Genomic DNA, 15,837 nt, shown 5'->3' with positions numbered 1-15,837 from the left:
CTAAGACCTGGGCAGTCTCAGACCTCTTTATTCCTGGAGACTCATAGTACTGCTAAGACTGGGGAAGCCTCAGACCTGTTCATTCCTGGAGACTCACAGTAGTGCTAAGACCTAGGCAGTCTCAGACCTGTTCATTCCAGGAGATTCCCAGTATTGCCAAGACGGGGAATCCTCAGACCTCTTTATTCCTGGAGACTCACAGTACTGCTAAGACTGGGGAAGCCTCACACCTGTTCATTCCTGCAGACTCACAGTACTGCTAAGACCTGTTCATTCCTGCAGACCTGTTTATTCCTGAAGACTCACAGTACTGCTAAGACCGGGGAAGCCTCAGACCTGTTAATTCCTGGAGACTCACAGTACTGCTAAGACCTGGGCAGTTTCAGACCTGTTCATTTAGTATCACTAGTCTCGAGCCTGTTCGGTGCAACAGAGGTAGGTTTACGCTAGATGAAACTATAAGTTGAGCACTATTGTTTGTTGGTTCCCTATTGAGTACACTGTTTAAAGTCTTTTTTTCATTCAAATTGCCTCTCTGAAAAATATTTCTTCCCTAGAATTTTACCGGCAAACTGAACTCCTCGAATGCGGGCTTGACGAATGAGGTGTACTGGGTAAGGATGTGCTCCAGATCTCGCCCTCGTCTCATGTCACGAAGCACTGCAAGGGAAAGCAAGACAATATCACATTTAGTTTGAAAATGATTTCCATAAATGTATGAGCTATAGAAAAGCAATGAACAGCAATGTATACAAAACCTATTTGTACTGTTAATACTAGATTACAAATGATAACATATTGCTTTCAGGGGGGCCTAAAAGGCAGCAGCTTTGTTCATTGTGCTTGCCTGTCGGTCTTGGTTCACCTTTGGCCAGTAGCTTCTGCCCTGCAAAGATGATCTTTGTGTGTTTGTACACTTTACAAATAATAAATGTATGATGATTGAAGCACACAGGTCTGAATAAAGTTATCTTTAAGGCGCTTCTCTTACTCCTTTTTGTAGATCTGTGCCCCTTTCTAACCTATGTTTGCCATGTCACCTAGTGACGGGGCAGAGACCTGCTTCTCAAAGCTGTTATTACAGACCTGAGCATGCATAGTGCAGGGCACACCCTTCCAGTTCCCAGTTTGAAGGATGACAGATGGGATGTTGGAGGTTTCATGGTAAAAAGCCTACAACCAAGGCATAACATTGTAATTATATCAGCGCCCGCCCCTCTATATCCGCGCTCAGGTCTATGTCCAACATTGGGTGAGGTCGCACACAGGATCATAAAAGATTGGAGGACAAGAAAGACAACATTGGAGCGGCAACTCCTTAAGGAACTCGTCCCAAAGGATGTGTTGGTTAAACTATGCACCGCCGCGTGAGTTAGCCCTTTGGTGGTATTGCCTGCACTCAGTCTGAGGTTTCCCATGTGGCAGTGCTGCTTAGCTCTATGGCAATCACATACCTGAATATAGACATCACTCCAGCCTTAGCACTGGAGAAACATGCATGCATCTGAAGGAAGAGATGTCACCTTCACAGAATAGAAAGGAGATGCACAGGAGGGAATCCATCTGCCAGAAGGTGGTCTAAGGAAGCCTGACCCCCTGGCTCCAATCAGAGAGAAATCCGCCTCACAACCATGGTGCGCACCACCTCGTTAGCTGGACGGTGGAAAGGTGAATGCGGCGTAACACATTCTCCTAGTGGGAAATGGCGTACGGTTGAAACGCACCCACACAGCGTGTTCTGATCATGGGTAGGCTGCCAATCTGAATCCATGGCAAATGTTGGACAGCTGCCATGCGGTATAGAATGGATGAGCCAGAGAGAAGCAGATTCTACACAGAGTAGCAGAAAAAAAGCAAATTGACAAAAGTGCCGACTCGCACGGAGAAAACGGTAGGGACTTCATGTACCTGCATGTGTGGGTTAAACCACACTTACTGTATGAACCAGAAAAAAAACTTCACGGAGCGGCTTCCAGGTTCACAACCAAGTGGCCTAGCTACAGGTTGGGAAAAGACGATCCCCAGGACGCAGGAGTAGTAGAGTTTACTTCTTAATTCACTTCTACTGCTCTCAAGGCCATGGATGATAAGCATGTATTTAATCTTGTCAAAGTTAATAATCCTGGACCGATTGTGGTAAAAAGATCTGAATCTATTGAAGAGACTTTAGAGGACTTTCGCTGTCCTGGAGATTAAAACGGTCATCTGCAGGGGTTACCATCAATACCAGTGTGCCATGCAGCTTAGGACGCTCCTCTGAAGCGACCTCAATGATAAATACACAAAGATGTCTAGGTGCTGGGAGCCAGGCTTGACAGACACCACTGCTTACTTGGAAAGGGACACTACAATCCTCTGGAAATGCTATGGACCCACCCCCACTATCTTTTGCGTGTCCATCAACCCTACAATCTTTGCAGTCACCAACAGTTCGGGGGATCAACAAATGTCTATTTTATTTGCAGTAATGAGAATTTTGATGCAAACAATACACTGCCGTAGTCCCACAGTGCCCGGTCTTCGCTAGAGCCATCCTGATGGGGGAACAGAATGCTACTGAACCTTCACTACGCTCCGGCAGTATTTTACCATACATTTTCACCGGTACATTTGTCAGAGGTATGTGGCGTTGGATGATGGGTACATTCCTGTCCCTATTTGTGTATGTACCCCAAGCCGAGATAACACAGCTGGAGGCTAGTTGTTTTAAATAAGAGGTAGCCCCAAATCCTAGACTGGGTTGACAGAAATCTACTGACTCTTTATCGAGGCCTTGAACCTTCATTTAGGAAATCTGTAGCCAGACGAACCGTGCATAAAACACACGGGCGCTGAAAGTACATTTCACAATATGATGCAACAACTTCTCATTGTTTGCGCTGCGCTTCATCATGGAAGAGGTCAAGTATCCCAACATCCGACCTCGAGCATGCTCCTACACCAAAGGCAGTCGCAGTGCTGCACTGTGGGCTTATGGCTGACATCAGCACCTATCCTACAGACTCCACCTATGGCGACACCAAGAATACAAATCTGATTTGAACAGGTGTATCTGGAGCCAACCACTAGTTAGTGGAATTATGCATATCATGTGAAGCTGGAATCATCTCAAGATGCAAAGCGATGTTGCAGGTCCCCACTTGTCACAAGCAACACACGGGCTCAGATTACAGTCTTAAGGCAGTTGACTTCTTGAAGAACAGCCCACACCGATAGGATACAGGATACAGTGTCCTCTGAAAACCATGCCAGACTGGCTACTTTCACTCATTTTTAAATCATATTGTAATTGAAATTTCAAAGGCAACATAATACAATTTCATCAGTGCAATCAGTGACAGGGATTCATCAGTGATCAATAGCCCCATGTAAGGAAAGCCGCTCTCTTGCATTTATTTACACATTGAAATGTTAAGCTAGAGTCTGTAGACTCACATCGAATAAGAATGAATAAAGACTGTGACAGCCATGAACCTCTCGGTCTTCTTCAAATATGATCACGACCAGCGATTCATCGGTTCAGCACCCGTCTAGCAGTACGCCACAGAGTGGGAAGAGAAGTATTCAGTTTGGTTAAAGACTCAAGTGAAGCAAGAGTCTGTAGACTCACATTGCATAAGAATGAATAAAGACTATGACAGCCATGAAGCTCTCGGTCTTTTTCATACATGATCGTCACCAGCTATTCAGACCCCAGGCTGGGTCGGCTACAGAACTAACCCAGGCAAGGAGATAGTTAAGGAGCGTTCTAGGGGAGGGGATAGATTTTCTGCCTAGTTTTGGTATTTCTGTGTTCATGGTATTTAAGTGTGCATTTTGCCTGTTTGTAACGTTCGAATCATGCTCTGCATACTCCTGCCATCTAGTGTTGGGTCCGGAGGTGTGCAAATAGTTTTGTTTCAAAGAAGTGTTTTGAATCACGAGGTAGAGTGACTCCTCCTCTCGGTGATGGTGCGCGTGGGCATCGACTCCTTTGGTAGCTTTTTTTTTCTCTGCACTGTCTGGTTCGGACGTGTGTGCCTCTCCTCCATGTTCAACTCTATTTGGTACGAGTCTTTGCAGTGTCACACCAAATACACGCCGACCTACACCGGGTGTGTAACCTCTACCTGTCGCCAGACCACTGCGAAACCGACTGGATGCCTGCACATCTTTCTGAGCAATGACAACACTTTGTGATCGAAGGTCGCCTTGACTGGACCTGTCTCACAGTAGCGAGGACGATACTCCTGACATCTTCGGTGAGGAGCAGGCCCAGGAAGAGCCATTTATTGAGGAGGAGGAGGATGCAGCATTCTCTGTCGAGGAGATCTCCGGCTCGGATGTGGAGGAAGTGCTGGGGCAGCGCATGAGTACTGTTACCTAGAACCCGGTTCCACTGAAAGAGAGTTCCAAATACTCACCTCTTCCACTTTTAGATGTCGCCGGACCGGCACTGCCTTCAGGCAATAGTTGGACCTGAAAAGAGGTTTTGTATGCCCCGCCTTCGAGCCTGGCACCGAAAACTGCTGTTAAACCTAAGCCTTCTGCTTCGGCACAGACCTCATTGGATCAAGAGCATTCTTCGGTCTACGCCAAGCCTTTGGAACCAATGTGGCAGCCAGCTCCATAGCCTTCGGTACCAGAAAAGCCTCAATTCTGAAATCGACTGAACTCAAACTCTCAAAGCATTCTTCGGTTTCTTTGTCTTCGGTCGAGCCAATTCTTGAAAAGATGGACATTAAACAGAGGAAGATCCATATTAAAGAAGGCACAAGGAGAATCGTAGCCTCACCTTCCCCTAAAAGGCAGTTGACATTTGAGGAGGACTATACATACCTGTACCTCCCAAGAAGAAAACAGAAGACAAGGCGACAAACCCTGCATATCATCCTCCACCACCGCCACCATCTCCTCCTTCTCCACATCTGGGCCCTCTAGACCATGCACCTGCAGGTTCACCAACAGGGAGATTATGAGGACCATTAGGGGAACCAGATCCTTGGGATGATTATGATCCAGACCCCATGACTCCCAATGACCCAGATATGTACCCAGCTCGCCCTTCACCACCAGAGGATGCTAGTGCTTACCGACAAGTAATTGCCCGGCAGCTTCCTATCATGGAGTCCAACTTCACAGGGAATCTCTAGTCCCTATTTGACACGTTGTCATCCACCCATTCAGTTTCTGCCCATGCTTCCAGGCAGGTTAACGTAACCAAAGAAGGACGGGTCACTGAGACCAATCCTAGATCTCATACCTCTCAACTACTACATCCTATCAGAACACTTTCACATAGTATCTCTACAAGATGTCATTCCACTTCTAACGATGGGTGACTTTATGGTTACTTTAGACCTAAATGACACCAACTGCCATATACCCATTAATCCTGCTCATCACAAATACCTCAGGTTTGTGATAGCCGGAAAACACTAGCAAATTAAGGTTCTCCCCTTCGATGTCACTACAGCACCAAAGGTTTTCACAAAGTTCCTAGCAGTAGTAGCAGCACATCTACGTCGACAAAACATTCATGTATTCCCATACTCGGACGACTGGCTAATCAAACACCCATCTGCAGTGTCAACAACACGTACAGATCACAATAGACCTGCTACACAAATTTGGGTTCCCCATCAATATCCCCAAGTCTCACCTTCAATCTCTTCAACTTCAACCATACTTAGGAGCAATCCTCAACACAGTTAGGACTATCTTAACCCAATCCCACTCGGATTAACAACTTTTAGGCACTTCTACCTCAATTCGGACTCTCATGCGTCTACTAGATATGATGGCATCTTAGATTGCCATAGTTCCCAACGCAAGACTAAACATGCGCCCACTATAGGAATCTCTTCTGGACTCTGTTCCTCAAATCACTCTAACTACATATGCTTCAGAGATGGGTTGGGGTGCACATCTATTAAACCACAGAATACAAGGTCTGTGGGATGCCAAACATCAGTACCTACACATCAACTACTTGGAGTTTAGGCAGTATTCTTTGCACTGAAAGTGTTCCTTCCCCATCTATCTCACAAGATTGTCCTAGTCCAGATGGACAATATGACAGCCATATACTTTCTACAAAAACAGGGGGTGACACAGTCTTCCCAGTTGTCACGCCTCTCTCAAACCATATGGAACTAGGCTCTTCACCATCACATTAATTTGTTTGCAGAATATCCACTGGGGACGGACAATGATCTTGCGGAAGTGCTCAGCAGGACACACCAACAGACCCACGAGTGGGAACTCAACTCACAAGTCCTCATTCCCTACTTTCAAAAGTGGGAGTTACCTCACATAGATCTGTTCGCCACAAAAGAAAATGCTAAATGCCCAGACTTCGCATCCAGGGGCTAACATCCACTATCCAAGGGCAACGCACTATGGATGAGTTGGTCAGGGATATTTGCCTATGCTTTTCCACCCATCCCTCTCATTCCATTTCTGATTTGAAGGCTCAGAAAAACATCACTCACCATGATCTGTGTAGCTCCCACCTGTGCACGTCAGCCCTGGTGCACAACACTACTAGCTCTCTCAGTAGTCCCACACGAGAAGCTCCCTAATAGGCCGGACCCTCTCACACAGGATCAATGGCAGATCAGGCACCCAAACCCAAAGATGCTCAACCTAGCGATTTGGCTCCTGAGGTCTTAGAGTTTGGTTATTTAAACTTACCATCAGAATGCATGGAGATTCCTAAACAGGCACGCGGACCCACTACTACAGCCTGTTACACTGCTAATGGAAGTGTTTTGTTTGCTATTGTGAGAAGTTGGCCTGATGTATGATGTCACTAGTTATAGTGTACACCTTATATCAGTCCAAATACCCTTATGGTGATTGGTTGTAAAGTCAACCTTATAGACCAGCTATCCTAGTGGTAGCATGGACAAGAGCAGTCTTAGGCTAAACTCTGAATGGCATGTGAAGCCAGCTGTGATACCATATATAATCCCTTGAATACCAAATGAAAGGACACCACAACAGATATATATATAAAATACAGTGTATTTATTCTAAGCAAACCCTCAGCACTCTTTATGAGATTAGAGGTAAGTACAACACAGTCTTATTTATGCATACATTAAGTCACACAGGTAAGTAATACAGTTAGGCCCTAGGGGCCACGCAAACCATATACTAAGTAAGTGGTATAAGAACCACTGTCACGGAAATAGAATAGGCCTAGGCCTAGGGAATCGCTGGGGCTACACTACACTAGCGTTAGGAAGTGGGAGGCCCACGGGATTCGTGTGCAGAGTGGAAACACTCACGCGTAATGCGTAAAAGTCAATAGCAATAGTACAGTTTAGAAAACGGTAGATTTAGGACACTTCCGGAGTAGCTAGGAAGTTGAGACTTGAAAACTAGACACTAGGATAGTCACTATCCTGATGAGCACCGGAGTACCCAAGTTACCTAGCCCACAGGCTGCGGGTGCATAGGGGTGAAGATGCGTCGTTTTCGTCGTCGACTCCTATGGATGCCTGAAGAAAGATGCTGACAGGCAGTCAGGGGAGAGTGTCCGGTGGATCCCAAGGCTGGGATCAAGAAGAGAAGAAACCTGCAAGCAGAAGGGACAGAGTCAAGGTCACTAGCCAGTGACCACGTGGAACCAGGAAGGAACCAGGCGATGTCGTGAAGAGTTGCAGGTGAAGGTGAAGCTTGTCGCTGCAGCCAGGAGGACCAGGAAGCGTCGAGGACGACCAGGAGGCGAGCTGTCCCACGAAGGCTCTTGCTGTCGGCGGCGTCGAAGTTGGACTAGGACTCACCAAGCCTTGGCAAGCGGAACCCACGAAGAACAAAGGACTTGCTTCTGGTGCAGACCGGGAAGGTCTGGGGTGCTTCTTCTTTGCAGAGAAGCGGGAGCCAGTCTGGAGGAGCCAAACCAGCGCAGAAGATTTCAGGGTGCGTCGTCACAGAGGCCACTAGCCAGCGGGCAAGCAACCGGACAGACGCGGCAAGCAGGAAAATGCTGAAGGGCCCCACGCAGGACTCGTGGAGTGTGGGGGGCTGATCTTCGGTGCAGATGGTGCTTGGGGTTGGGGCTTCTCAATCCCCGGTGCACAACTTCGAGGGTACCTCAGAAGCTGCGCTGTAAGTTACTAGCCACTTTTCCCAGGTAGCCGGTCCCACGTCGCTCGTCGCCTCCACGGATCTCAGCTCTGCTGCAGATGTGGATGAGGGTCGGAGAAGTCTGGAAGTCAAGGCTCTGGTCGGGCTCTGCAGTCGGTTCCTCGTAGAACGGTCGCAAAGCAAAGGGTAGTCTCTTGATGGTGCCTGTTTGCACAGGGTAGCCACTCCTTGGCTACAAGGGAGATTCTTCAGTCTTCTTCTTTCGTCGAATGTCGAAGGTCCAGAGTTTCTGTTCAGTTTTGCAGGTTCAGGATAATCTAAAGTCTTGAGGCCCAACTCCCACTCTTATACTAATCTGGGGGGCTGGGATACCTGCTAGGTCACGCCTTATGGGTGGGACCTGGGAGGGGGTGGTTACACCCACTTCCCTTTGTCCAGTTTCGCGCCAGAGCTGGGGCTGGAGTGCCCCAGCGCCGGTTTGAACTGGACTATGCAAGGAACACCTTGTGTGCCCCAAGCATGTCTCATTCCTTTCAGCCCACCCTGCCCCAATACAGGGGCAGGGTGGTGCTAGCACCTCCAGGCTTGGGGAGGTGCTAGCACCTCCCCAAGCAGGAAACCTATTGTCCAGGCCTCCCTGGCTGGGATCACTCCCAGCTGCAGGAGGTCAGACTTGTGTCGTGGCAGCAGCATCCATTTTGTGATGCTGAGGCTTTGGTCAGAGGCTAACAGTTGAAGTATGATTTTAACATGTCTTTCCCTCTAGAAGGGGGGAATAATATTCTCATGTCCAGAAATGGCATGGGGGTATTATTCCCTAGTGTTAGACACCTTACACGACATGTTTTGATAAAGCCAAACCATAGTTACCATAACCGTCGAAGATTATAAGGCACTTTAAGAGTATATGGTAGGCTATATCATAGAACAGCTATAAGGACAAGGTTCCGAAAGCTGCAGACAGGCTCAGCTCATGCTAGAGCACCATCTCACATGTTACCAAGCACTCTGCCTCCAGGATTGTCAAGGCCTGCCATAGGAGTGACTGATAGGTACACATGTGTCTATATGTAAGTTAGGTATAGGAATACTACACCTAAGCAAGGGGTGATTACACGACCTTGCCCCAGCTGAGTGATCAGCCAGTTGTGTCAAAATGGAAGGCCAGGCCAGGGGTGGCATAATACATGCTGCAGCCCCTGGTAGGCCTAGGGTACACCTATGCCCTGGGTACCTAGGGTACACTGTACAGGGGCCAATAAGGTGATCCTATCCAAATGGGTTATGCACCTAAAGTACATAGTATTAGTTTAGAGAGAGAACAGCAGGGCTGTGGGTCTGATTAGCAGGCCCACAGCCACATCTAAGTCGAAAACCAGTAAAGCAAAAGCAAAAAGTGGGGGTGAACATAGAAAGCAGACCCTACTCTCCTACACAACCCCCCCCCCCCCAAACTTAGGGACATTAAACTAACCTTGACCAGTTGAGTCTTCATGTTCTAAGTGGAAATATCTGGAGAGTCCATCTGCATTGGCATGGTCAGTCCCAGGTCTATGTTCCACTGTGAAGTCCATCCCCTGTAGGGAAATGGACCACCTAAGAAGTTTGGGATTTTCACCCTTCATCTGATTTAGCCACAAGAGGGGCTTATGGTCTGTCTGAATCTTGAAGTGAGTGCCAAACAAGTATGGCCTCAGCTTCTTCAGGGCCCAAACCACAGCAAAGGCCTCCCTCTCAATAGCTGACCAACGTTTCTCTCTAGGGGTCAGCCTTCTACTTATAAAAGCAATGGGCTGGTCTTGACCATCTACATTCAGTTGTGAAAGAACAGCTCCCACACCTAACTCAGAAGCATCTGTCTGGACAATGAACTCTTTGGAGTAGTCTGGACTTTTCAGAATAGGTGCACTGCACATGGCCTGCTTCAGGTCATCAAATGCTTTTTGACAGCTTACTGTCCACTGAACTTTCTTTGGCATCTTCTTGGAGGTCAAGTCATTAAGTGGTGTCACTATGGACCCATAGTTCTTAACAAACTTTCTGTAGTACCCAGTCAGGCCCAAGAAAGCTCTGACCTGAGTCTGGGTAGTTGGAGGAGCCCAGTCCTTTATGGTCTGGATCTTGCTCTCCAGTGGTTGAACCTGACCCCCACCAACTAGGTGGCCCAGGTATACAACCTTGCTCTGCCCTATCTGGCACTTAGTGGCCTTGATAGTGAGGCCTGCCTTTTGCAGGGCCTCTAAAACATTCCTCAGGTGGACCAGGTGATCCTCCCAGGTGGAGCTAAAGACAGCAACATCATCAAGATAAGCTGCACAATAATCATCCAACCCAGTAAGGACTTGATTCACCAGCCTTTGGAAAGTGGCAGGTGCATTCTTCAAACCAAAGGGCATTACCACAAATTGATAATGTCCTCCTGGGGTCGAGAAAGCAGTTTTGGCCTTTGCACTCTCAGCTAGTCTGATTTGCCAGTAGCCTGCTGTTAGGTCAAATGTGCTCAAAAACTTAGCAGCTGCCAGTCTGTCAATGAGCTCATCTGCCCTAGGTATTGGGTGGGCATCTGTCCTAGTGACAGCATTGAGACCTCTGTAATCCACGCAAAACCTCATCTCTCTCTTGCCATCTTGGGTGTGAGGTTTTGGCACAAGGACTACAGGACTAGCCCAAGGGCTCTCTGAAGGTTCAATGACTCCCAGCTCCAACATCTTTTGTACCTCAACTTTTATGCAGTCCCTGACATGGTCAGGTTGCCTGTAGATTTTACTCTTCACAGGCAGACTGTTACCAGTGTCCACCTCATGGGTGCACCAGTTTGTCTGACTTGGGGTCAGAGAGAACATATGTCTGTAGGATTGCAGAACCTGTCTGCAGTCCTGTTGCTGATGGACAGTGAGGCTGTCAGAAAAGACCACACCATCAACTGAGCCATCATCAGGGTTCTGAGTCAACAGGTCTGGGAGAGGGTCACTCTCTTCCTCCTGTCCCTCATCTGTAGCCATGAGTAGCCCCATGTCTGCCCTGTCAACATATGCCTTCAATCTGTTGACATGAAGCACCCTGTGGGGGCTTCTGGGAGTCCCAAGGTCCACCAAGTAGGTGACTTCTCCCTTTTTCTCAACAATAGTGTGGGGTCCAGACCATTTGTCTTGGAGTGCTGCTGGGGCCACTGGCTCCAACACCCACACTTTCTGTCCTGGCTGGTAAACAGTCAGTACAGCCTTTTGGTCATGCCAAGCTTTTTGGAGTTCTTGGCTTGCCTCAAGGTTTTTAGAAGCCTTCTTCATATACTCTGCCATCCTGGAGCGGAGACCAAGTACATAATCCACTATGTCTAGTTTGGGTTGTCTGAGAGGTCTCTCCCATCCTTCCTTCACCAAACACAGGGGTCCTCTTACAGGATGCCCAAACAAAAGCTCAAAAGGGCTGTAGCCAACCCCCTTTTGTGGGACCTCTCTGTAAGCAAACAGAAGGCAGGGTAAAAGGATGTCCCATCTTCGCCTAAGCTTATCTGGTAATCCTTTTATCATTCCCTTTAGGGTCTTGTTGAATCTCTCAACAAGCCCATTGCACTGTGGGTGATAGGGTGTGGTGAACTTATAGTTAACACCACACTCCTTCCACATTGCAGTCAAGTATCCTGACATAAAGTTGGCACCTCTGTCAGAAATGACCTCCTTTGGAAAGCCCACTCTGGAGAATACTCCAAGCAGGGCCCTTGCCACAACAGGAGCTGTTGTGGTCCTCAGGGGAATTGCTTCTGGGTACCTGGTGGCATGGTCCACTATCACCAGTATGAATCTGTGCCCAGATGCTGTTTGTGGGTCCATTGGTCCTACAATATCTATGCCCACTCTTTCAAAGGGGACCCCCACCACAGGTAGTGGTATGAGGGGGGCCTTTGTGGTGCCACCTGATTTGCCACTGGCTTGGCAGGTGACACAGGAGCGACAAAACTCCTTGGTATCTTCTGACATATGGGGCCAGTGAAAGTGAGGGACAAGCCTGTCCCAAGTCTTGTTCTGGCCTAAATGTCCTGCAAGGGGAATATCATGGGCCAAGGTTAGAAGGAAGCCTCTGAACTTCAGTGGTATGACCAACCTCCTGGATGCACCAGGCTTGGGGTCTCTAGCCTCTGAGTACAGTAGCCCTTCATCCCAATACACTCTATGGGTACCTTGAGCATTCCCTGCAGCCTCAGCAGCAGCCAGCTGTCTGAGGGGTTCAAGAGAGGGGCAGTCTAATTGAGCCTGCCTCAGATCTGCCCTGGAAGGTCCCCCTGTCCCAAGAAACTCAACCTGATCAGGTTCAAGTTCTTCTAGGACAGTTCCTTCAGGGCTCTCAGAATCATCCTCCTGGGAGGGCTGATCCACCACCTGAGGCAGGGGGGAAGGCACAGCCTTAACCCTACTGCTCTTTCTCTTGGATTGTGACTGGTCCATAGTTTCAGGATCCAGCACTTGTTCAGTGTTGCACTTTTTGGCCTGTGACCTGGTCACAGCAAGGACATGTGCATCTATCCCCAGCATTTCTGCATGGGTCCTATACTCCACTTCAGACCAAACTGAAGTTTCAAGATCATTGCCCAGTAAACACTCTACAGGAAGGTCTGAACTAACAACAACTTTCTTGAGGCCAGTTACCCCTCCCCAGGAGAAGTTAACAATAGCCACACTATGGGAGGTAGTGGCATTGCTAGCGTTGGTCACTAGGTAATTCTCACCTAGTATGATCTGTCCAGGGTCCACAAAAGCAGGTGTCACCATTGTGACACTAGCTCCAGTGTCCCTGTAGGCCTGAGCCATTCTTTGGTTGATAAAAGGTGTCTGTCTGTACTTGCCCAGGTTACTGGGGCCTACAGTAGAGGACAAAGCTAAGTCCCCATCACAGATCAGGACAGCCTGAGTAGGTACTCTGACTAGGCCAGAATCCTCCTCAGTTCCCAGGGTTAACCCTACTACACCCTTTTGCTGGGAACCACCACTTACAGCTGAACTAGGGGGTACAGTTGCCTTAGGGGCAATGGTGGCTGGGGGCTTATCCTTTTTGGTGCACTCACTAAACCAATGTGAGTTGGACTTACAATAGTTGCACCATGGTTTCTTTTGGCCATCTTTCTTCTTATCCTTTTTGGAACCACCCTCCCCCTGAGCCTTTTGGGGGCCTGGTGAAGACTTCTGGTCTTTTTGTTTCTGCTCATTACCCTTCTGGTCTGCCTTTTTCTGATCACCGCCCTGGTTCTGGTTTTTCTGCTTAACTCTAGTCCTGACCCATCTATCTGCCTTCTTTCCCAATTCTTGGGGAGAAGTCAGATCAGAATCAATCAGGTGTTGATGCAATAGCTGGTTTTTGACAGTTGTTAAGTATTTGCTCTCTCATGATCAAATTATACAATCCTGTATAGTCCTTAACCTTACTTCCCATTAGCCAGCCTTCCAGAGCCTTAGTGGCACAATCTACAAAGTCAGTCCAGTCCTGAGTCTGTGTCTTCTGGGTATCCCTGAACAACAACCTGTATTGTTCAGTGGTTAGGCCAAACCCATCAATCAGAGCACTCTTCAGGACAGTGTAATTATCTGCATCCTCATCACTAACTGTGAGGAGCTTGTCTCTTCCTTTCTCAGAGAAGGAGAGCCACAAGATAGCTGCCCACTGACTTTGGGGTACCTGCTGTACTTTGCAAGCTCTCTCCAAAGCAGTTATCCATTTGTGGATGTCATCCCCACACTTGTAGGGAGGGACAATCTTGCTCAGGTTTCTATTGTCATAGTGCCTGTCTCTATCTCTAGGAATGTTGCTGCCACCAGTGGGTTCTAACCCACTTAACTTTTGCTCTCTAGCCAGAGCAAGCTTCTCTTTGGCAAGGGCAAGTTCTTCCCTCTGAATCCTCAGATTAGCCTCCCTCATTCTGGCTGCATGCTCCTTTCTCTCAGGTGAAGTCATTCCCCTGTGAGAGGAAGCATTAGAGATGCTAGAGACATGGGAGTGGATGGATTCCCTTGAAGGGGATCTGTCCCTCCTGCTTCTCTGTGAATGCCTACTTGTGGGTCTGTATGGGGGGACCCCATGCAAACTCCCATGTAAACTTAAGTTAGCCTGGCTAAGTCTCCTTACTTGGCTCTGGCTGTCTACCTCCCCATCTGAAGCCCCATCTGACTCCTCTGTGGTGGGTAGACCCTCCTCTGTGCCTAGGGCACCTGCCTGAGATGCCCTCTGAGCATCATACTCCTCTAGGAGTTGTCTTAACTGAAGGAGGGTAGGGTTTGCACCCTGTTTTATTCCTCTGGAGGTACACAAGTGTCTCATCTCCTGGAATGTTAAGGTATCATATCTAGAGGGGATCTTTTGCAGACCTGATCCTCCTGAGAGAGCATCTACTTGATCTACTCTCAGAGACATGATCTAGTGAGGGTGTGGTGTGTGCACCTACCTACACTAGTTGTATCTACTAAACCTTTCTAGTAGTTGTAGTCAGGGTGTGTTACTCCCTTCAACCTACAACTACAAAGTCCAGTAGGACTTAAGTATAATAATCTATGTTATATGTACCTAGACAATATCTGTGTGATCTTTCAATTTAGTATCTCAAGATTACAATGGTATTACAACAGCAAGCTCAGATCCCAACCGCTGCTCACCAATGTGAGAAGTTGGCCTGATGTATGATGTCACTAGTTCTAGTGTACACCTTATATCAGTCCAAATACCCTTATGGTGATTGGTTGTAAAGTCAACCTTATAGACCAGCTATCCTAGTGGTAGCATGGACAAGAGCAGTCTTAGGCTAAACTCTGAATGGCATGTGAAGCCAGCTGTGATACCATATATAATCCCTTGAATACCAAATGAAAGGACACCACAACAGATATATATATAAAATAAAGTGTATTTATTCTAAGCAAACCCTCAGCACTCTTTATGAGATTAGAGGTAAGTACAACACAGTCTTATTTATGCATACATTAAGTCACACAGGTAAGTAATACAGTTAGGCCCTAGGGGCCACGCAAACCATATACTAAGTAAGTGGTATAAGAACCACTGTCACGGAAATAGAATAGGCCTAGGCCTAGGGAATCGCTGGGGCTACACTACACTAGCGTTAGTTAGGAAGTGGGAGGCCCACGGGATTCGTGTGCAGAGTGGAAACACTCACGCGTAATGCGTAAAAGTCCATAGCAATAGTACAGTTTAGAAAACGGTAGATTTAGGACACTTCCGGAGTAGCTAGGAAGTTGAGACTTGAAAACTAGACACTAGGATAGTCACTATCCTGATGAGCACCGGAGTACCCAAGTTACCTAGCCCACAGGCTGCGGGTGCATAGGGGTGAAGATGCGTCGTTTTCGTCGTCGACTCCTATGGATGCCTGAAGAAAGATGCTGACAGGCAGTCAGGGGAGAGTGTCCGGTGGATCCCAAGGCTGGGATCAAGAAGAGAAGAAACCTGCAAGCAGAAGGGACAGAGTCAAGGTCACTAGCCAGTGACCACGTGGAACCAGGAAGGAACCAGGCGATGTCGTGAAGAGTTGCAGGTGAAGGTGAAGCTTGTCGCTGCAGCCAGGAGGACCAGGAAGCGTCGAGGACGACCAGGACCAGGAGGCGAGCTGTCCCACGAAGGCTCTTGCTGTCGGCGGCGTCGAAGTTGGACTAGGACTCACCAAGCCTTGGCAAGCGGAACCCACGAAGAACAAAGGACTTGCTTCTGGTGCAGACCGGGAAGGTCTGGGGTGCTTCTTCTTTGCAGAGAAGCGGGAGCCAG

General features: G+C 48.1%; 1 protein-coding gene across 2 annotated transcripts in view; it reads right to left on the bottom strand.

The window, feature by feature from the left end:
• The window catches only part of UCK1 (uridine-cytidine kinase 1), a 168,437-nt gene that overhangs the window by 61,287 nt on the left and 91,313 nt on the right, over positions 1 to 15,837 (bottom strand). For both annotated transcript variants that reach the window (XM_085613933.1, XM_085613934.1), the window contains exon 5: positions 566 to 660. In XM_085613933.1, coding sequence (XP_085470059.1) covers positions 566 to 660 — 95 coding nt within the window. The remainder of the gene's footprint in view (positions 1 to 565; positions 661 to 15,837) is intronic.

This window comes from Triturus cristatus, chromosome 1_2 (assembly GCF_964204655.1).
Source record: "Triturus cristatus chromosome 1_2, aTriCri1.1, whole genome shotgun sequence".
In the NCBI taxonomy this organism is placed as follows: Eukaryota; Metazoa; Chordata; class Amphibia; order Caudata; family Salamandridae; genus Triturus; species Triturus cristatus.
This window is presented reverse-complemented; position numbering and strand designations above follow the sequence as displayed.